At 40.4% G+C, this 24,209-nt stretch overlaps 1 protein-coding gene across 3 annotated transcripts in view; it reads left to right on the top strand.

The window, feature by feature from the left end:
- The first annotated feature begins 1,457 nt into the window (after positions 1 to 1,457).
- Positions 1,458 to 24,209, top strand: part of LOC128689422 (transmembrane channel-like protein 7) — a 44,562-nt gene continuing 21,810 nt past the window's right edge. For 2 of the 3 annotated variants that reach the window (XM_070086311.1, XM_053777678.2), the window contains exons 1-5: positions 1,458 to 1,574; positions 6,986 to 7,854; positions 12,212 to 12,286; positions 13,057 to 13,160; positions 15,770 to 15,862. In XM_070086311.1, coding sequence (XP_069942412.1) covers positions 6,987 to 7,854; positions 12,212 to 12,286; positions 13,057 to 13,160; positions 15,770 to 15,862 — 1,140 coding nt within the window. In that variant the 5' untranslated portion in view covers positions 1,458 to 1,574; position 6,986. The remainder of the gene's footprint in view (positions 1,575 to 6,985; positions 7,855 to 12,211; positions 12,287 to 13,056; positions 13,161 to 15,769; positions 15,863 to 24,209) is intronic. The other variant, XM_070086310.1, reaches the window with a different exon arrangement.

Raw genomic sequence — 24,209 nt, 5'->3', positions numbered from 1 at the left:
GGATGGGTATGGGGTGCATAATAAAGATATTAAACTAAAACTGTTCTTATAAATACGTGAGTGAGAGGTTGGATTTGAGGGGAACTGGCACATGAGTTAACAGAATTATCAAAGCTAATTCCTTGGGTAGCACTGAAAATGGGTTGGGCAAATATTTTTGTTAGTGAGTTTGAGTTTGAGGTGGATCCGCCTAGTATGGGCCAGTAGGCCTGCTGCAGTGTTCCTCCTTTCTTACTTTCTTATGATGTATCACATAGTGGTACATCTTACTATAATACCCTAACAGGTATCCAAAATACAATTTGCATATGTGTATACAGGGCCCAGGAACTGAGACCCGACCCTCGTAACCACGACTATGTGAGTACACGTACGTGCATACATATGCATGTAAACAATTACTGTTATGAACATCAAAATGGTATACAATACCGACAGGTTGTTAGGTAAGACACATATGCAACAGTTAGACAACTTTATTCCGAAACGTTTCGCCTACACAGTAGGCTTCTTCAGTCGAATACAGAAAGTAGGCAGGAACAGTAGAGATGTGAAGACGATGTAATCAGTCCATCACCCTTAAAGTCGTAGAATTTGAGGTTGTCAGTCCCTCGGCCTGGAGAAGTTCAGTTCCATAGTCAGGAACTATCTGAAGATCAAGCGACAGTGCGGAGACTTAAATACTGTCGGAAGGAGAGGTGCAGGGTAGTAGTAGTAGTAGTAGTAGTAGTAGTGAGAGGCCACTGAGAGGTCATGTCCCTCTCAGATCCAACACTTCTCACTTGAAAAGCTTGTCCAAGGTGTTTTCTGTACCAAGATGCCACGTGTTGCAGTATCTGACAAGATGAACATCAAAATGGTATACAATACCGACAGACACTGCAACACGTGGCATCTTGGTACAGAAAACACCTTGGACAAGCTTTTCAAGTGAGAAGTGTTGGATCTGAGAGGGACATGACCTCTCAGTGGCCTCTCACTACTACTACTACTACTACTACTACTACTACTACGCTGCACCTCTCCTTCCGACAGTATTTAAGTCTCCGCACTGTCGCTTGATCTTCAGATAGTTCCTGACTATGGAACTGAACTTCTCCAGGCCGAGGGACTGACAACCTCAAATTCTACGACTTTAAGGGTGATGGACTGATTACATCGTCTTCACATCTCTACTGTTCCTGCCTACTTTCTGTATTCGACTGAAGAAGCCTACTGTGTAGGCGAAACGTTTCGGAATAAAGTTGTCTAACTGTTGCATATGTGTCTTACCTAATAATTACTGTTATGTTCATAACAGGGCTCTAAGCACATGAACATTATGAAAAAAGTTTCTTGTTTATGTTTTCTTGCATAACCTTTCTGAATGTCAAGTTTTATCAGGTGACGTTGATGGGTGTCATGTTATTTAGGCTATCTTATCATGCCCTTTGTTATTTAGTTAATCCCGCGTTCCCCGGCAGCAGAGGCGTGATGCGTCAGTCAGTCAGTGAGTAGCTGGTGACAGTGTTGTACTGAGGACGTAAGCTCTTGGTGCTGGGATCAGGCGAGTGCCGTATTGTTAATTGATTTAAGTAAGTTTATTCAGGTATACACAAATACAGTTACACAGATTATCATACTTAGCAGCATAAGTGTAAAGAACCTACGATAATCCACAAAAGTCAGAGTGACTTATTTCCATTGGGGTCCCTTTAATACCTTATTAATATACTATAAAGGAGATAATATTTTATTATTATACTGTAAAGGAGATAATATCTTATTCTCATACTATAAATGAATATGGTAAAATTAATTATTGATATTTATATGTGTATTGGCTAAAAAAAATAAAAAAATCATTCTCCCTTTCTGTCGCTACATTCATCAGGCACTTTTTGGCTTTCTTCTTGAATTGGCTCATGCTATGACTGGCTCTGGCATGTACAGGCAGTCTGTTTCATTCCTTTATTGCTGTACAATAAAAGGCGTTTGAAGCCTGGTCACTGACTGTGGGTACTACATAGTCAAGTTGGTTCCCAGTCTTGACAAAATTGGCAGCAAGATATTCTGGACAATGAGCAGTTTTATAAACTTGATTTATCTTCTGTTGTTTTACCCTCTCTTCAATATTTAGCATATCTAATTGTAATTCATCCTGGCCTACATGTTTTCTTGGACCCAGGTCCAGTATGAATCTTACCGTCATGTTCTGGGTGATTTGCAGTCTATCTTTCAGTCTTTTAGTCAAGGCAGAGTACCATGAAGAGCAAGTGTAGTCCATATGACATTGTATAAGGGATAGACAAAGGGTACTGTGAGCCTCAGTAGGTAGACACTGTGATAGTGTGCTTGTCTGTATAGGAACTTCAGTCTGGCATTCGTTAACTTTACCACGCTGTTCCCTATCAGTGATGGGTTCCCCGTTACACCGGACATTAAAATTATTTGCACTTCTCGGTTTATGTTTCGTTCCAAAGAGTATGGCTTCGTTTTCTCGAGGTGTAACGATAGTTTGTTGTCTACTAACCATTTGCTGCAGGACTCCAGTTCCAGTGTTATTACATTAGCTATATCTTGTGGGTCTTTACCTGACACTAACAGAGCACTATCATCCACATACAGTAGGAATTTGCACTTGACACTAATGGGCATGTCGTTTACATAACATAGGAATAATAAGGGACCCAAAATACTACCTTGGGGAACTCCACATACTATCAGCAGGGGTTCTGATTCTGTTTTGTTGATTTTGACAATTTGTTTCCTGTTGCTAAGATAGGACTTAAACCAGTCTACGGAACCTATGCTTAGTTTAAGTTAGTTTGATATCTTTATTATGCACCCCATACCCATCCTGTGGGCGGTAATCAAAAGATTAGAGGTACATAATGGGTCCAGGGACTGGGCCTCAAAGTTTTGATAGCTGAGCAAGCTGACAGCTTGAAGTTTCTTACATAATATATTGTGGTTGACAGCATCGAAGGTCTTTTACAAGTCTAAGGTTACCATTCCTATGAGGTTTCCTATCGACATTTCAGTTCACATGTAATCCATTAGATTAATTAGGGAGGCGTCGGTTGAATAAGATCTCCTAAAGCCTGATTGGTAACTATGAAGAATTTTGTTGTCTTTAAGATACTTAACTACTTGACAGTACACCGCCCTCTCTAGAATTTTGGATATTACACTGAGTATACTAACAGGCCTATAGTTGCTGACATCAGACCTACTATTTTTCTTGAAGGTAGAAGTAACTCAGGCCTCCTTGAACCCCTCTGGTACGGTATTAGTGGCAATGGACAAATTTATTAAGTGAGTAATGGGGATTGGCAATTCAGAGGCACCATCTTTTAGGAACTTAAGACGGGATGTTATATGGGCCGGTGCTCTTAGTTGGGTTTAACCTGCTTAGTTCTTTTTGCACGATGTCTTGAGATACACTTACTAGTTGACAACTGTTTGGGGTTACCCCTTTATTGGTATAGTATGTTTTAAACTTAACAGTCTGTGTTAAAGGTATTTGATGCAGCCGGTAGTTTACTTACTAGTGTTGATGCGACAGATGTGTAGTAGGAATTAAAACAATTTGCCACTTTAATTATTTCGTGGCATACCTCGTTATCGATATTTAGTACTATGTTAGATCTGTTTATGGCTATACCCCAACTGTTTTAGTTGTTGCCAGAGCTTTCCAGGGTTATTCTTGTATTCTTCGATTTTTGAGCAACAGTGCCTTGCCTTTGCTCCTTTTATAAGTCTCTGCACTCTGTTCTTCACCCTTTGGAATTCATTTAGTGTTGCCTAGGAAAAATTACTTGACGAGGGTCGTAATTATGCGACGATCAACTCAAGTGCTCTCTTCACTACTTGGAAACTGTTTACCAAACTTTCAGAGAAACGTAATAGTTTGCCTATGATTGTTCCCTATGACGTTCCTGATGACTGCGACTCCCTCTGGCTGTGGTTCCCCATGACTGAAGCTCCCTCTGGCTGTGGTTCCCCATGACTGAAGCTCCCTCTGGTTGTGGCTCCCAAAGATCGAGGCTCCCTTTGGCTGTGGTTCCTTATGAGCGAGGTTCCTGATAACTACTGCCCTCTTTAGCTGTAGTTCCCTATGACTGAGGTTCCCTTTGGCTATGGTTCCCTATGACTGAGGTTCCCTTTGGCTGTGGTTCCCTTTGGCTGTGGTTCCCTATGACTGAGGCTTCCTTTGGCTGTTTTTCCCTATGAATGAAGTTTCCTTTGACTGAGGTATCCTGTGGCTGATTTACTATGACAGGCTTCCTATGACCGAGGGCTGTAGTTCCCTATGACTGATCTTTATGATTGTGGCTCCTTATGACTATGGTTCTCCATGAATGATTTTACATTACCGTGGTTCCCTATGACCGTGCGTCCGTATGACTGCGATTACCTATGATTTGCTCATACATTGTGCCTGGCGTGGAATTCAAACCCCGAATTTTCGGTTGTGAGCCGCAGGCTTTAACCAGTGAGCTACATACAGTTCGTGTGTTAAATATTGCCACAGACGTAAAAGTTATCGGACTGAGTCAGTTAATCGCGTCATACACGTCTGATTAGATTTCCTAATTCCTGTACGTATAGAATTATGTATATTATTTATATACGAATTTTTAATAGACGCATATAAATAAGTTGGATTAGAGAAGGCTAGACTAAATTTGGCTCCCCTTACTCGAAATTGAAGGAAGTACACTGGTTGTTTGTTCATCAGTGTATATAAGATTTCATGAAGAAACAGAAATATGATATTAAATACAGAGTTTCTAGTCCGCAGTTCCTCGAGGAAGAATGTATATTTGTATATACATCATACATTCTTTCAGTTCGCTACACTCCACCTTACATTTCATACGTGAGCGACACGCATCCTTAATTAACGAGACTAACACCTAGTGGCCTCGAGCCACGTTGACAACAATTATCACGACTACAAAAATATTTAAACAGTGGAACAGACAGGTAGCGTTGAACTACATGTCATATGAATATTTATAGAAATGAAGATACTCAGAAAGACTGGTAGAGGATCTGTAGGTATGTGGTTTTCTAAACAGCCGGCCAGCCTAAACTCTGAGACGAAATCCTATTTTATAAAACAAGTACTTAAAAGGGAAGATAGCGATGGTGTAGGTCCTCTAGGAATTAATAAAATGGACAAATGTAACAAGTGAGGTTCCACAAGGACTGGTACTGTTTCTAGCATATACAAACATGCCAGAAAAGATAATGTATCCATGTTCAAAGATTATGTGAAACTAATGAGAATAAAAACCGGCGATGACAGGGAAAATATCACCTGGACAAACTGCAGGAATAGTCAGACAAATGACTATTGGAATTCAACCCGTCTATTGGCATTCAACCCGTGTTACAGACGTAGGAAAATTCAGGGGATGGAAAAAGACTAGAAACTAAGTATAGACTGGGGAGGACATGCTGCATTTATCACTCAAGGATGAAAAAACGAATATAATACCAAGCATATCACTAGATGTATACATCAGTCAAAAAAAGTCTCTGCAAGTACGCGGATTGCAAGCCAGGGGGTTAATTTTCAAATAGTCATCAGTTATATATGACATATCATGGAGTACACAACCTGCGTGCCAAGTTTATATATATTCTTCTGTCTTTGTATCACTGAAGGGGGTTATTACTTACTAATTTATTACACTGGTGGTCTATCCTAACATAGTAAATTAGCCAATATCATGTAACCTTACCTGTTGTGTGGTTTGTAAAACACTTTGAGGTAAATGTAAATTACTGAAGAGGAACAGGCCGTAAACAATATGGCGTCCGATACAGCTTCCGTATTGCATTTTCTGTCATCTAATCACTAGAGTCTATCAATTCCTTCTCTACCTGGACATTTACAGATGTCTATGCTCTTCACTTATAATGTAGAGTTAATTATCCGATAATATTACTAACGGACACTACAAAATTAGAGAAACAACCAGCTGGTTCGTCTTACATCCAACCTTCCCATTTGTTTCTCCCCGTCCTATATTGTACATATATATTTAGTCAAATTTAGTAATATTTCTGGGCGTGTAATACATTTTCCCGATCAGAATCTTATTTCCTTCAACATTACAATAAATTACCTTTAACTTTATTACACAAAAGGGAAATTGTAGGGAGTATGTTGGATCCCAGTGACTTGTCACCTTTTTAAAGTCACCTTAATTAACATAACACACCTATATTATTACCTAAACATTCATATGCCTGCCAATTATTATTTAAATCATAGGAAAATTTTCAGATTTTTTTACACACACACACATATGTAATATGTCGTGCCGAATAGGTAAAACTGGTCAATTAGCAAGAACTCATTTAAAATTAAGTCCTTTCTAAAATTTTCTCTTATACGTTTAAAGATATATTTTTTCATTTATGCTAATGTAAAAATTAATATTTTTTTACAAAAAGAACCTTAGAAAACTTACCTAACCTTATTGTAACAAGCGCAATTTAGCATAGCCTAATCCAACTAAATATATTTTAGATAAGTTTACATTAATTTAATAATAAACAAATGCAATGAAATATATTTTTTCATTGGGTTCAGAATGATTTTTGCGAAATTATTGCATACACAAATTTTCGAATGCCTTATTCGGCAAGAAGAGCATTGCTATTTAAGCCAAAATCACGTTTTACCTATTCAGCGCGATATATGTATATATATATATATATATATATATATATATATATATATATATATATATATATATATATATATATATATATATATATATATCCATATTTATGCCCTCTTATCAAATTATGTAAGTAATAGAAACTGAAGGATCGATAAGAGCTAGGTGATCCACCATTACTTTGGGCAAAACCCATGGTATACAAGGTGGATGGGGAAATTTTCAAACATGCTCTTGTTTACTTCTGTACCTTGTCAGTATCGTGGGGTATGGCAATAATGTATGCTCGTTTATTTTTTCAGGATGTCTGGACTTGACCATTATGACGGGTTCGAATGTAATAATCCTCAGTCTGGCCGACGAGCAAATGAGTGTGACGATAAGCCGCCATACAGCAGCGACAACAGGGTCAGCCAATCAACCAAGAACCACCCGACACCTCCCCCTGTTGATTATAACATGGGGTATGGCACGAAAGTGTTACCTAGAGTAACTGGTAACGTTGATCTTGAGGTCCAACTACCCCGAGACCTAAGGAGCTCCTTGTCTCCATCACGGACCTCAGGGAAGGGATACCAAAGACACGAAAGATATCCTTCGAATATGGGTGAAGTTAACAGGCGGTCTCGAGCGTATTCTAATGACCTGGAGCAAGGAGGCCCACATTGTCAAAGGATGTACCACGAAAAAAGAAAAGAAAATTCCATTGGTAGAATTAATGACTACTATCTCCATTCTCCCAAAAATAGGGATCTCAGTAATTCCCACGGCGAAAACGTTTCGTCACAACATAGTGGAGAAACGCATTCTAATGATCAATATGGCAGGTCAGGGATGAGCCAAAGACAAGGACAAACACTATACTCAAGACCTGTACGACGGAGCTTGTCTCCAAGCTACAGTGACCAGAGAGATCAAGATATGTGGATTCCAGTAGATTTCAAACGTTATAATAAAATCACTTTCCACAACTCTGAAAGTCAAAAAGGTAACCTTCATTTTCATGATTTCACTGTGGTGAAGGTAAGTGAACACAGACAGCATCCACAACAGCAGTACAGAGATCACGACTGTGATGACGCAGACGGAAGACTTTGTTATGAAGAGTCACCAACTGAGGCGTGGGAAGAAGTGGTAAATTTACTGCCTTCTCAGATGGAAAGAGCTAAAGGTATGTTGTATATTGGATTTTACGTTGTTGGTATTATTGCAGTCATCAGGGAAGCTCACATGACAATGGCGTTTGTCGTACGACGAGTCGTTCAGCTGTACCGTTGATCCTGTTGTAGGGATGAGCAGCTGTTAATGTGCAACTGTAGACAGTGGGTTGACTTGTATGATTTACAGAGCATTACAACCATTTGCTTATTTAATGGTTTTCGAATAAAATGTTACTGACATCATTATTAATTATAAAATTATTACCAATTTCAGTTATTTTGATTTGATGCTATCAATAATAATTCTTTATAATGCATTACATAGCGATAACGTTTTTGTTTAAATTAAAAATTTAAGGCAGTGCCGGATTAATGGGGTACTAACCAAAGTCAATGTTTTTAATTTATATAAATGACTTACGAGAAGAAATAAAAAACTATTATTAATATGTTTGCAGATGCTGCAGGAAATCCAATACAACGTGTTATCTCAAACGGCACTCAGCATACATTAATTTACTCTTAGAAGTAACTATATTATCACTCGGGGAATCTATCTCACGTCCCACCATTATCGTACAAGCGAGCGGCCCATGTCCTTTCGCATGCTATTACATTACTTTTTAACAAGTCACTAGAAACTAGCACTTTCCCGACACTACTCAAGACAGCAAGGGTTACACCAATACATAAAGGTGGTGACCCTACAGACGTAAACAACTATAGGCCAATATCAAACTTACCATTGCTATCCAAAATATTCGAGAAACTCGTGCACAGGAGACTGTATTCATTTATAACGGCACAAAACATACTCAACCCCTGCCAATTTGAATTCAGGAAAAATAAAAGCACTAATGATGCAATTATAAAAATGCTAGACCTTCTTTACACAGCATTGGAAAATAAGGAATATCCGCTAGGAATTTTTATTGACTTAAGAGAAGCGTTTGACACAGTTGACCACGGCATCCTACTCCATAAACTTGACCACTATGGTGTAAGAGGCCATGCGCTTGCATATTTCAAATCCTACCTTTCTAATAGGTATCAGTATGTCACCATTAAAGACAGCCTCATCAATACGGCCACTTGATACTGGAGTTCCGCAGGGAAGTGTCCTTGGGTCCATGCTCTTCCTCATTTACATCAATGATCTTCCAAACATATCCCAACACCTGAAACCCATTCTCTTTGCTGACGACACGACTTATGTCATCTCCCATCCTAATCTTGCCACCCTCAACACCATTGTTAACGAGGAGCTGCTCAAAATATCGACTTAGATGACAGCCAACAAACTTACACTTAACACTGACAAAACCTACTATATTATGTTTGGTAGCAGAGCAGGTGTTGCGCAACTTAACATTAAGATCGACAACACTCTAATTTTGTAGAATGTACAGCACAGGGCCGTAGACGTGGCTTATATACTGTAGTGAGGTGAGATGAAGCAGGCGGAGGCGGGGTCATAGTGGTACCATCCACTAGTCGAAGTAGGTCTTCGTCCAAAGGTTGAACAAGTGTTGAAGAATTCTTTGTAACAAGATCCCATGATGCTGCAGTGTCTGACAGTTGTGATGAATGGTTTGAAAAACCGACAAGTTGAAGATTGAGACACTTATGCAGCATATGGGAATCTTTATTCGGGAAACGTTTCGCCACACGGTGGCTTCATCAGTCCAATACAAAGAGGAAGGCGTAAGGAGAGGAGGAGAATGAGGTAATCAGTCCCTCAACCTGGAGTCGATGTGTTCAGTCCATCAATCTTGTAGAATGTACAGCATAGGGCCGTAGACGTGGCTTATATATTGTAGTGAGGTGAGATGAAGCAGGCGGAGGCGGGGTCATAGTGGTACCATCCACTAGTCGAAGTAGGTCTTCGTCCAAAGGTTGAACAAGTGTTGAAGAATTCTTTGTAACAAGATCCCATGATGCTGCAGTGTCTGACAGTTGTGATGAATGATTTGAAAAACCGACACATCGACTCCAGGTTGAGGGACTGATTACCTCATTCTCCTCCTCTCCTTACGCCTTCCTCTTTGTATTGGACTGATGAAGCCACCGTGTGGCGAAACGTTTCCTGAATAAAGATTCCCATATGCTGCATAAGTGTCTCAATCTTCAACTTGTCGGTTTTTCAAACCATTCATCACAACTGTCAGACACTGCAGCATCATGGGATCTTGTTACAAAGAATTCTTCAACACTTGTTCAACCTTTGGACGAAGACCTACTTCGACTAGTGGATGGTACCACTATGATCCTGCCTCCGCCTGCTTCATCTCACCTCACTACAGTATATAAAACACTCTAATTGCCAGACATAATGAGGGCAAATTCCTTGGCTTATACCTCGACAACAACCTAAATTTCAGCACCCATATCCAACACATAGCAAAAAAAGTATCCAAAACGGTGGGGATCCTCTCCAAGATACGATACTACGTGCCGCAAACTGCCCTTCTCACACTATACCATTCACTTATATATCTGTGGAAAATTGCATTTATCTGAATGTAACTAATTATGTACATAACAGTAAATGATAACAAAGATAATTATTATTTATCAATGTTACATAGACAAGTAGGAATTTGGGACACCTAGGTCGCAAAAGATGTCCCCCTTCGATACCTACCACTGTCATAAGATAAGATAAGATAAGATAAGATTTCGTTCGGATTTTTAACCCCGGAGGGTTAGCCACCCAGGATAACCCAAGAAAGTCAGTGCGTCATCGAGGACTGTCTAACTTATTTCCATTGGGGTCCTTAATCTTGTCCCCCAGGATGCGACCCACACCAGTCGACTAACACCCAGGTACCTATTTGCTGCTAGGTGAACAGGACAACAGGTGTAAGGAAACGTGTCGAAATGTTTCCACCCGCCGGGAATCGAACCCGGGCTCTCCGTGTGTGAAGCGGGAGCTTTAGCCACCAGGCCACCGGGTCACCGTCATAACCACAAGTTGCTCTGGACCTATTAATTAAATGAAATATACATACACCAGAAATACTGGTAAATATATAAATTTGTGGACTGTATATTAAAAATAATAAATTATATATATACACAATTACATAACAGAAGGAAAATATATCTTAATATCACTCACCAATTTGACTGGATATTAAGTTGTATCATACTCAGAAAAACCTCACTAACTAAATTTATGAAAACACTGGCCAGAATTATACACAAATCTAGAGAGCTTATCTGAGGTTCCTGGAGCTGTCTTGTCCAGTCGTCTGATATCTCAAGTTATGCAGGAATGCATGTCCAACAATTTTGCCTCCTATTTGAGAGGTGTCAGCCCAATTTTAACCTCTAGAGCACGAAAATTCCTTCCCATTACACTAACGTTGTATCCAATTCAAAACCAAGATGGCGAGTCTCCTGCCCAGACGCAGGCTTTCCGTTTTCTATGACAAATATTATTAAATACAGTATAGGCCATCTTTTTACCTATAAATTACCGTATTTCCGGAAAATATATACAGTATTTTCCACAATATCCATACCACACCTATGCTATCTGTGCTTGTGGTTCAACTGCAGCAACACACCTAAAGCCAATAATAACCCAACAAAAAGCTGCAGTAAGAATAATCACTAAATCCCATCCCTGGCAACACCCCCCCCCCACTCTTCATAGATCTTAACTTACTCCCTGTTCAGAACATCCACACTTACTACTGTGCAATCTATATCTACAGGACCTTAAATTCCAATATTAACCTTGACCTAAAACGCTTTCTTGATAGTTGTGACAGGATCCACAGGCAAAACACCAGACACTAACATCTCTATGACATTCCCCGTGTCCGACTAAACCTTTACAAAAAAATCAATGTATTTCAAAGGACCTAAAATCTGGAACACCCTACCAGGAAACTCTAGAACTGCAGACACACTCATCACTTTCAAAACTACAGTTAGAAAACATCTTATCTCCCTGATACACTCCGACAACTAACTACATGAAAACCACCTGGTGGTTCACAATTACACTCACTCACCCACTGACTATAAACACAGAAATACTAATCTTAATCTTAAAATAATGAATCCTAACTAGTCATAAGTTTGCCTATGATACTCCAATATAGACACTTTGTATTGTGCTAAAACAAAAGCATTCACATTGCTAAACTCACAAATTATAATGTAGTCACCTAGCCTTAATACCATAATCTGTAAGGATTTAATGTTAAGAATTAATCTAAGTCTGCCCGAAATGCCTAGCCATGCTAGGTGTCCTAGTGGCCCCCTCTGTAATTAGTATTTTATAACATGTAAACCACACAATATCCAAATCCTGTAAACCCCACACTGTAACCCTTATAGAGAATAAACTTGCAGGTACTATACACTTCCGGGGAGCGAGAAAAAAGAGCGTGGTAGATACTACCCAAATTCAGGACCAGTTGCAGGAAAGTAAGTTCATTATCAGTCTCATTTAGTACTGTAATAACATGTATAATGGCTTTAATAATTAAAAACATATTAACAGTGAATAAGTACACTAACGCAATAAATATAATAATTGAAATAAAAATATATAAACATTAAAAATTTTAATGACCATGTATTCTCATCGTATTACTTTTTTTTTAAATTGTTCAAAAGGTTCAAAATAATCGTATGGGCAGCAATACACTGTTCGTCTGTGAATAATATTACAATTTCATTAAATATATTTTGTTTTTGGTCATTATATATAAGAAAATCTCACAGTCACAATTATTAAAGAGGTGGACCGGTAAGTCAGTGGAAGGCCTCAGTCAGATGACCGAAAGTTCCATTTGTGGGTCATCATACTAAGACCCGCGTCAAGAAACACTTGTCCTATTTCCTGACAAACCTTAACTAACCTAACCTACCTTGTTGGGAGATTGCAGGTGTGGTAAATTTTTAACGTAGTTAAATTTACAGACTAGGCGTTGTTAATCGTACCTCAACTCATTTGAAAGCTCAGCTCTAAGGTATGCCACCAGATACCCAGGATGTGACCCACAACAAGTGACTAATACAAAGGTACCTATTTAATGCTAGGTGAACACTGATAACAGGTGTAAAGAGAAGTGACCATATGTTTCCAACAGCGATACTGATTTTTTAAAATTATCTTTTATAACAATTTGTTTTTAATCGATCAAATACAAAATAATTGAAGCCATTAACCCAATGTTGATCTCTGGCCCCAGAGCTGAGTGAAGGGGAGATAATGGAGGCGCTCAACACGGTGAGGGAGGAGCCATGGCCAATGGCTAGACGGAAGCTGACGTGGAAGTCACTACAGAATAAGCTGGTGAGAAACATTTGAGTGAGGGAGGAAGGGATGGAACGAAAGAACAAAGAATGGTGGGAGAGAATGCCTGAATATATATATATATATATATATATATATATATATATATATATATATATATATATATATATATATATATATATATATATATATATATATATATATATATATACAGTATATATATATATATATATATATATATATATATATATATATATATATATATATATATATATATATATATATACATACATATAAATAATATGTAAACCCTGCATTGTAATCTAAATGACATACCCACGCACTCTGCCCCAGGGCCAGACTCATGGAACTCCGTGTTCATCAAGAACTGCAAGAAGCCCCTATCACGAGCTTTTACCATCCTATGGAGAGGGAGCATGGACACGGGGGTCGTCCCACAGATACTAAAAACAACAGACATAGCCCCACTCCACAAAGGGGGCAGTAAAGCAATAGCAAAGAACTACAGACCGATAGCACTAACATCCCATATCATAAAAATCTTTGAAAGGGTCCTAAGAAGCAAGATCACCACCCATCTAGAAACCCATAAATTACACAACCCAGGGCAACATGGGTTTAGAACAGGTCGCTCCTGTCTGTCTCAACTATTGGATCACTACAACAAGGTGGCCCGGTGGTCCGGTGGCTAAAGCTCCCGCTTCACACACGGAGGGCCCGGGTTCGATTCCCGGCGGGTGGAAACATTCGACACGTTTCCTTACACCTGTTCACCTAGCAGCAAATAGGTACCTGGGTGTTAGTCGACTGGTGTGGGTCGCATCCTGGGGGACAAGATTAAGGACCCCAATGGAAATAAGTTAGACAGTCCTCGTTGACGCACTGACTTTCTTGGGTTATCCTGGGTGGCTAACCCTCCGGGGTTAAAAATCCGAACGAAATCTTATCTCTTATCTTATCTTAAGGTCCTAGATGCACTAGAAGACAAAAAGAATGCAGATGTAATATATACAGACTTTGCAAAAGCCTTCGACAAGTGTGACCATGGCGTAATAGTGCACAAAATGCGTGCTAAAGGAATAACACGAAAAGTCGGTCGATGGATCTATAATTTCCTCACTAACAGAACACACAGAGTAGTAGTCAACAGAGTAAAGTCCGAGGCAGCTACGGTAAAAAGCTCTGTTCCACAAGGCACAGTACTCGCTCCCATCTTGTTCCTCATCCTCATATCCGACATAGACAAGGATGTCAGCCACAGCACCGTGTCTTCCTTTGCAGATGACACCCGAATCTGCATGACAGTGTCTTCCATTGCAGACACTGCAAGGCTCCAGGCTGACATCAACCAAATCTTTCAGTGGGCTGCAGAAAACAATATGAAGTTCAACGATGAGAAATTTCAATTACTCAGATATGGTAAACACGAGGAAATTAAATCTTCATCAGAGTACAAAACAAATTCTGGCCACAAAATAGAGCGAAACACCAACGTCAAAGACCTGGGAGTGATCATGTCGGAGGATCTCACCTTCAAGGACCATAACATTGTATCAATCGCATCTGCTAGAAAAATTACAGGATAGATAATGAGAACCTTCAAAACTAGGGATGCCAAGCCCATGATGACACTCTTCAGGTCACTTGTTCTATCTAGGCTGGAATATTGCTGCACACTAACAGCACCTTTCAAGGCAGGTGAAATTGCTGACCTAGAAAATGTACAGAGAACCTTCACGGCGCACATAATTGAGATAAAACACCTAAATTACTGGGAGCGCTTGAGGTTCCTAAACCTGTATTCCCTGGAACGCAGGCGGGAGAGATACATGATTATATACACCTGGAAAATCCTAGAGGGACTAGTACCTAACTTGCACACGAAAATCACTCACTACGAAAGCAAAAGACTTGGCAGACGATGCAACATCCCCCAATGAAAAGCAAGGGTGTCACTAGCACGTTAAGAGACCATACAATAAGTGTCAGGGGCCCGAGACTGTTCAACTGCCTCCCAGCATACATAAGGGGGATTACCAACAGACCCCTGGCAGTCTTCAAGCTGGCACTGGACAAGCACCTAAAGTCGGTTCCTGACCAATGGAAATAAGTCACTCTGTCTGACTTTTTTGGGTTATCCTAGGTTCTCTACACATATGCTGCTATGTATGATAATTCTATGTAACTGTATTTGTGTATACCTGAATAAACTTACTTACTTACTTACCAGCCGGGCTGTGGCTCGTACGTTGGTTTGCGTGCACCCAGCAGTAACAGCCTGGTTGATCAGGCTCTGATCCACCAGGATGCCTGGTCACAGACCGGGCCGCGGGGGCGTTGACCCCCGAAACTCTCTCCAGGTAAACTCCAGGCTATAGAGAATAAACTTGATTTGATTTGATTTGAACTGAATGAAGGCAGACGCAGTTGTCTTTTAAAAGGTATCCGAACAATGCAGTTAATATAATGATAATTAAAAAAAATAAAGAAATGTTCAGCTGGATTATCAAACAAACTTGGCAAACGCCCCTTATTATCGTTAACATTTTTAAATACTTGCAGAATTTCAGTTATGGCAAATATAAGTCAAGTAAAAGTACGATTAATGGAATAAAATTTTCCGGTAGGAGACGCAGACGAGGTGGTACTCGGTGCAGCCTGTGACCTCCATGGTGAGGAGAGGTGTAACTACCCTTCACAATCTGCTACATATTGTTGACGTAAGTATCCTCTTTGACTCGTGCACACGCCAGGAGCTATGAATCAACCCCTGCAACCACACATAGGTAAGTACTGAGAGGTATTAATCTCTCAAGAGTAAGAACATATGAAGGTTTACTTTGATCCTGCTACTGAGATGAAGATTTTCATGTGTTTGAAAGTACCAACAGCAGTGAATCTGCTGCAGAGATAGAGACCTAACTCTTACGGGTATCGAGAGTTTTTCTACTCTCGGAGTAGACTTGTCAGGTGCTTGCTTGGTTAACAAGGCTGTAGCTGCTGGCGGCCCATTGGCCTACATATATATCACAGCCTGGTTGATCTGGCATCTGGTGAAAGTATCATAAGATAAGAAAGGAGGAACACTGCAGTAGGCCTGTTGGCCCATACTAGGCAGGTACTCGTCCAGTTTCCTCTTGAACGCTTCTACACTTGTTTCAGCAGTGTTTCTGATATCTGGTGAGAATTATCGTGTATCTCTCTGCTCCAGTGAGTACATAGAATTTAAAGGCATTCCCAGTAATTTTAATGCTTTATTGACTATGCAGACTGTAAATTTCTCTATCCGTTAAGATAAAATGATTATATTTAGGAGGGAGCACTAAATCCGTAGGGCCATAAAATGCCTGGAGAAAAGGAGGAATTCAGGTTCCATTCAAGGAAGAGGAGAGCAGGCTTCATTCCTTTGATCAAGACTTCACCAGCTTCAAGGAACCTCCCTTGAGGGGAGTGTAAAGATGAGGGTCTCACCAGTGTAACTTTTTACTTCACACTAACTGGCTAAGTTGTCATATGTCTGCCTGCTGCTGTTGTAAGGGATCTCGCCTTGATTTCTCGCTTTTGATTCAATGACTGAGTAACAGTGTACTCACCTAATTGTGGTTGCAGGTGTCGAGCCTCAGCTCCTGGCCCCGCCTCTTCACTGATCGCTACTAGGTCCTCTCTCTGCTTCCTGAATTTTGTCATACCTCGTCTTAAAGCTATGTATGGTTCCTGCCTCCACTACATCACTTGTTAGGCTATTCCACTTCCTGACGACTCTGTGACTGAAGAAGTACTTCCTAACATCCCTGTGACTCGTCTGAGTCTTCATCTTCCAATTGTGACCCCTTGTATCTGTGTTCCCTCTCTGGAACATCCTGTCTCTGTCCACCTTGTCTATTCCATGCATTATTTTGTATGTTGTTATCATGTCTCCCCTGCCCCTCCTGTCCTCGAGTGTTGTCAATCCGATTTCCCTCAACCTTTCTTCGTAGGACGTTCCCCTGAGCTCTGGAACTAGCCTTGTTGCAAACCTTTGTACTTTCTCTAATTTCTTGACGTGCTAGACCAGGTGTGGGTTCCAAACTGGTGCTGCATACTCCAGTATTGGCCTGATGTACACAGTGTACAGTGCCTTGAACGATTCCTTACTAAGGTATTGAAATGCTATTCTCAAGTTTGCCAGGCGCCCATATGCTGCAGCAGTTATGTGGTTGATGTGTGCCTCCGGAGATGTGCTTGGTGTTATGGTCACCCCAAGATCTTTCTCCTTGAGTGAGGTTTGCAGCCTTTGTCCACCTAGCCTATACTCTGCGGTCTTCTTTGCCATTCCCCAGTCTTCATGACTTTGCATTTGGCAGGGTTGAAATCGAGAAGCCAGTTGCTGGACCACATGTCCAGCCTATTCAGGTCTCTCTGTAGTCCTGCCTGATCCTCATCCGATTTAATCCTTCTCATTAACTTCACATCATCTGTGAACAGGGACACTTCAGAGTCTATCCCTTCCACCATGTCATTCACATATATCAAAAATAGCACTGGTCCTAGGACTGACCCCTGTGGGACCCCGCTCGTCACAGGAGCCCACGGTGATACCTCATCACATACCATGACCTGTTGTTGCCGCCCTGTCAGGTATTCTCTAATCCATTGCAGTGCCCTTCCTGTTATACGTGCCTGATCCTCCAGCTTCTGCACTAATCTCCGGTTAGGAACTGTGTCGAATGCCTTCCTGCAGTCCAGGAAAATGCAATCAACCCACCCCTCTCTCTCGTTTCTTCTGTTACCTTGTCATAAAACTCCAGAAGGTTTGTGACACAGGATTTGCCTTCCATGAATCCGTGCTGGTTGTTGTTTATAATCGTGTTTCGTTCCAGGTGCTCCACCACTCTCCTCCTGATAATCTTCTCCATGACTTTGCATACTATACACGTCAGAGACACTGGTCTGTAGTTTAGTGCCTCGTTTCTGTCTCCTTTCTTAAAAATGGGGACTACATTTGCTGTCTTCCATACCTCAGGTAGTTGCTCAGTTTCAAGGGATGGATTGAAGATTGTGGTTAGTGGCATGCACAGCATCTCTGCTCCTTCTCTAAGGACCCATGGGGAGATGTCACTTAGCAGCTTCTGCACCTCCTCCTCCGTTGTTTGTGTGTCATCCAGCACCTGTTGGTATGTTCCCTGTTGGTGTTCCCTTCTGTGCTGTCTTCTCGGAGCCATTCCTGTCTCTACTGTAAATACTTCCTTAAATATCATGCTGAGCTCCTCGCAAACCTCGTAATTGTTACCTGGAGTTTACCTGGAGAGAGTTCCGGGGGTCAACGCCCCCGCAGCCTGGTCTGTGTCCAGGCCTCCTGGTGGATCAGAGCCTGATCAACCAGGCTGTTACTGCTGGCTGCATGCAAACCAACGTACGAGCCACAGCCCGGCTGGTCAGGAACCGACTTTAGGTGCTTGTCCAGTGCCAGCTTGAAGACTGCCAGGGGTCTGTTGGTAATCCCCCTTATGTATGCTGGGAGGCAGTTGAACAATCTCGGGCCCCTGACACTTATTGTATGGTCTCTTAACGTGCTAGTGACACTCCTGCTTTTCATTGGGGGGATGTTGCATCGTCTGCCAAGTCTTTTGCTTTTGTAGTGAGTGATTTTCGTGTGCAAGTTCGGTACTAGTCCCTCTAGGATTTTCCAGGTGTATATAATCATGTATCTCTCCCACCTGCATTCCAGGGAATACAGGTTTAGGAACCTCAAGCGCTCCCAGTAATTGAGGTGTTTTATCTCAGTTATGCGTGCCGTGAAGGTTCTCTGTACATTTTCTAGGTCAGCAATTTCACCTGCCTTGAAAGGTGCTGTTAGTGTGCAGTAATATTCCAGCCTAGATAGAACAAGCGACCTGAAGAGTGTCATCATGGGCTTGGCATCCCTAGTTTTGAAGGTTCTCATTATCCATCCTGTCATTTTTCTAGCAGATGCGATTGATACAATGTTATGGTCCTTGAAGGTGAGTTCCCCACCTTCTTTCCTCAACCTGATCACCTGGTCTTTGACTGTCTTCCTCCTGATGTGGCTGTACAGCAGTTTCGGGTCAGACTTGATTTTCGATGCAATGTTATTTTCATACTGTTGCTGGGCCTCCCTCCTTACCTGCGCACACTCATTCCTGGCTCTTCTACTAATCTCTTTATTTTCCTGTGTTCTTCGCCTTCTGTACTTTTTCCATTCTCTGTTGCTCTTGGTTTTTGCCTCCTTACACCGTTGGGTAAACCAGGGGCTCGTTCTGGTCTTCCCATTATTTCTGTTGCCCTTGGGAACAAACCTTTCCTCTGCCTCCTTACATTTTGTTGTTACGTATTCCATCATTTCATTTACCGACTTTCCTACCAGTTCTCTGTCCCACTGAACCTCTTGCAGGAAGTTCCTCAAACCTACGTAGTCCCCCCATTTATAGTCTGGTTTTTCCTATTCATCTCCTGTTACCCTCTCCACTTGTAACTCTACTATGTATTCAAAGCACAGAACCATGTGGTCACTAGCTCCTAGGGGACTCTCATATGTGATGTCCTCAATGTCTAAACTGCTCAGGGTGAACACAAGGTCCAGTCTTGCTGGTTCATCCTCCCCTCTCTGGTAGTATCCTTAACATGTTGATGCATGAGGTTCTCCAGTACCACATCCATCATCTTGGCTCTCCATGTTTTGGGACCCCCGTGTGGTTCCAGGTTTTCCCAGTCGATCTCCCTGTGATTGAAATCGCCCATAACCAGTAACTTTGCTCCGCTCGAGTGAGCTCTTCTTGCCACCTCAGCCAGTGTGTCCACCATTCCACCATTGCTCTGTTACTCTCTTCGTATTCCTCTCTTGGCCTCCTGCAGTTCCGTGGTGGATTATACATCACTGCAATGACTACCTTGTGCTCCCCAGACTGAAGTGTACCTACTATGTATTATCTTTCTCCAATCTCGTCCATGCCTGCTGCTGAGAAGATGGGGGTTCTCAACCCCAGGTTGTGTGCCTACTTTTTTTAATGATGTAGGTTCGCACATGTGTATGGCTTCTAATATTACTCTGTGGCTGAATAGTACAGTAGCTTCTCTCTCTGTTACCAAGGTACAGATTTCACCATCAAACAAGTGGTACTGTCTGCCTGCTATTGCAAAAAATAGGGGTTCCCACATGTATGAATTCTGTCTCGCACTTAATGGCTGCATGGTAGTGAATCCCCGTGCTGGTGAGGCGAGAGAGTGTATTTTTATAACTCCTTGTTTTACTCTTAGTGGCTGAGTGGTAGCATGTGTACTTGCTGCTGAGGTAAGGGTTCTTGCATGTACAGCACGTTATTTCACACTCAAATAGCTTAGTGGCAGTGAATCTGCCTACGCTGAGTGGGTGGGGTTCTTGCATGTACGACTCCCTGTTTCATACTAAAAGGCTGAGTGGTATTATGTATGCCTGCTTCTATTAGATGGTGAGGGTTCTCTCCTGTATGACTTCCTGTTCTTGGCTCAGTGATTGAGTGATTGGATCTCCTTGGTTAGGTATGCATTTGCACTTGTGAGGTTCCATTTCTCATTCTTGGTAGCTTAGCTGAGTGGTAATACATCTGCCTGATGCTGCAAAGATGGGAGTTCTTACCTCTATGACTTATTTTTTCACAATTTATACATTCATGACTACTCAGTGTCTGAGTGGTGTTAAGTCTCCCAGCTGCTGAGAAAGGAAGGGGAGGGAAGTTCTCTCTTGTACAATTCCTGGCTACAGCAGGGATCCTACAGCCACTAACCATGAACAGCTGTAGGGTTAATTAAGATTAAAATTAGGAGGAAAGTGGTACCTACACAGTTAAGTAACAATTCAAACCTTGTTCTAAGTAAGATACACCTGCATTTGAAGGTTGAAGCTGATGATGAGACATTTTCAAGTTTTTACACAGTAACTTGTATCCCAGTTTGTTCAGTAAAATTAACAAATTGGTACCTACAAAACCCAAGTCAGCAGAAGCATTCTATACTTCTTTCTTACTGCTATTAATTGCTCATAATTTTAAATTACAAGTCAAATCTTACTCCAAATTAATAATAATCATTATTCTTACCTGTCCATTTAATTTTGTTTATCACTACTTGTTTTTTAGTCACTTTTCATTGTGTATGCAATTAGTGTATATTCCAATTACTTTTTTGCAAGTACCAAAACTATCTTTTGCTAGCTAGTACCAACTACCTCATTTTTTTTTACTTTTTATTGTGCAATAAACTGCTCAATTTATTTAATATTAGAAATCAGATCTTACTCCTAAACCAATATTATTTCATAGTGACCATCTGTCCATTTAACTTTGTTTACCATTACTTAATTTTAGTCCCTTATATATTTTCTCCTTTATTTTAGCTTTATATAACTACCCTAGTTTATATATTCACAATTGTTAAAATAATCAAGGTGCTATTCTCAGGTGCTAAAGTAGAATAAGTTCACAATTTTGCCATTATATTCCAAAGCTCATTTATTTGATTACCACTTTATTGTTCACCACAACTTATATTAGTCCCTTTTATATTATAATTTTATACTATAATTCTAACTTTAAAGAATTACCTTTATAGTACTACGTACTATCATATTCCCAAGCTCCATTATTTGATCATCACTTTATTTGTATTAGTCCCTTTTATATTGTCTCCTTTATTTTAGCTTAAAAAAAAAAAAAAAAAAAAAACTACCTTAGCTCATTATTTTACATTTGTTAAATAATTCAGGTGCTATTTTTTAGCTTAAGACTATTTACTTTGTTTTATACTTAATTCTAACTATAGATTCACTACAAATCTTAAGATTACAAGCATTGATCCTGATACCAACCTCTTATTTAATGACTTAAATGAATCAAACAGTTACTGTAATTACTACACTGCAAAACAATCAAAGGCACTTCTCAGTGCCAACAACAACATAACTATCTTTAACTACAATATCAGATCTTTAAGCAAGCATTACAATGACCTCATAGCATTACTAAATTCCTTACATGCCAATATGTCCATCATTACACTAACTGAAACCTGGCTAAAGCCTGATAGTACAGATGTCTATGCCATTCCTGGTTACACAGCCATACACAACTGTAGACCAGACCAACAAGGGGGTGGCACAGCCATATACTACTCAGACCAACTAGAATGTATCACTAATACTTGCACAAGGGATGAACATGGGGAATATATAATAGCCAAATTCAAATCCAAATACCTACAAAAACCTCTCACATTGATAAACATCTACAGAGTTCCACAGTCAAACATTAGCCAATTTAGTCAAAACCTAGGAAGTATGATAACTGATGCATGCATGAACAAAGATCACTTACTACTCTCAGGTGACTTCAATATAAATCTCCTGCAAGACCAGGACCCACACGTTACTGAATTCACAAACACAATGAATAACTGTATGTTGCTACCAACAGTAACAAAACCTACAAGAGTTACAGAGACTAGCGTTTCCCTACTTGACCACATCTGGACCAACACCATATCCCCTTTAAAATCAGGCATAATTACAGATAATACCACAGACCCACTACCCTACTTTCCTCATAACAACTCTTGGTAAACTACCCCAAGACACTACTAAAGTCACCTTCAGACTTCACAATGAGGCAGCCATTAATAACTTCACAACAGCAGTAGCAAACATTGACTGGCACACTGAGCTAGAAATCTATACAGATATTGACGAATGTATTAATAATTTTCTAAAAAAGACCCAATACCTCTATAACAAGCACTGCCCTAAAAAAACTAAACAGATGACAGCTAAGAGACTGAACAGTCCCTGGCTAACACCCAGCATTCTCAAATCCATAAATACAAAACACCAATATGAAAAACAGTACAGAATGGGTCACATAACCAGAGACCAAACAAAACGTTACTCATCAATCCTAACCAGCCTGATAAGAAGGGCAAAAAAATTGTATTATGAGAACAGATTATCCAACTTACGAGGTGATATAAAAAAGACCTGGAAAACCCTATCAGAAATTCTGGGAACAAAAAAGATATCATGAAATAGCGAAATAAAATTAGCAAAATCAGATGAACCTCAACTCCCACCAACAGAAACAGCAAACAGACTCAATGATTTCTTCTCCACTATAGGACAAAACCTTGCCAATAAAATCCCAAGCTCAGATACCCCACCAAATGACTACCTCACCGGCAACTACCCAAACACACTGTTCCTAGCTCCGACTAACCCATACGAAGTCTCCCTTATTACCAATGCACTAAAAAACAAGGCAGGAGATTTAAATACCTTACCACCCTTTATATACAAAAAAGTGTCACAAGTGCTATCACCAATCATTGCAACACTCTTTAACAAATCCATTGAATCCTCCACCTTCCCTACAGTACTCAAAATAGCAAGGGTCACCCCGATCCACAAAGGAGGAGACCAAACAGAGTTGAATAACTATAGGCCAATATCCAACTTACACCCTCTCTCAAAAATCTTTGAAAAATAAATTCATAAACGAATCTACTCCTACCTTATCTCCCAAAACATACTCAACCCCTGCCAATTTGGATTCAGGCCTAATAAAAATACTAATGATGTTATTATACACATGCTAGAACATATATACACTGCAATAGAGAAAAAAGAAGTCCCACTGGGGATCTTCATTGACTTGCGTAAAGCTTTTGATACAGTTGACCATGACTTGCTCCACGTAAAATTGTCACACCATGGTATAAGAGGGCACTCCTTCAACTACCTCAAGTCATACCTCAGCAACAGAAGCCAATATGTGTACGCAAATGGGGCAAACTCTTCTGCACAACCAATGACAGTTGGTGTCCCACAGGGAAGTGTCCTTGGCCCTCTTCTCTTTGTCCTATACATAAATGACCTACCAAATGCTTCGCAATTACTCAAACCCACACTATTTGCAGATGACACTGCTGCATAATCCTATGGGTTTAGCGCTTCCCCTTGATTATAATAATAATGCAGATGACACTACATACGTCTTCTCCCACCCGAGCCCAGTCACACTAGCCAATACTGTAAATACCGAATTACAG

This window comes from Cherax quadricarinatus, chromosome 18 (assembly GCF_038502225.1).
Source record: "Cherax quadricarinatus isolate ZL_2023a chromosome 18, ASM3850222v1, whole genome shotgun sequence".
Taxonomy (NCBI): Eukaryota; Metazoa; Arthropoda; class Malacostraca; order Decapoda; family Parastacidae; genus Cherax; species Cherax quadricarinatus.
The sequence above is the reverse complement of the archived record's forward strand: the minus strand, read 5'-3'. Positions and strand labels throughout refer to the sequence as shown.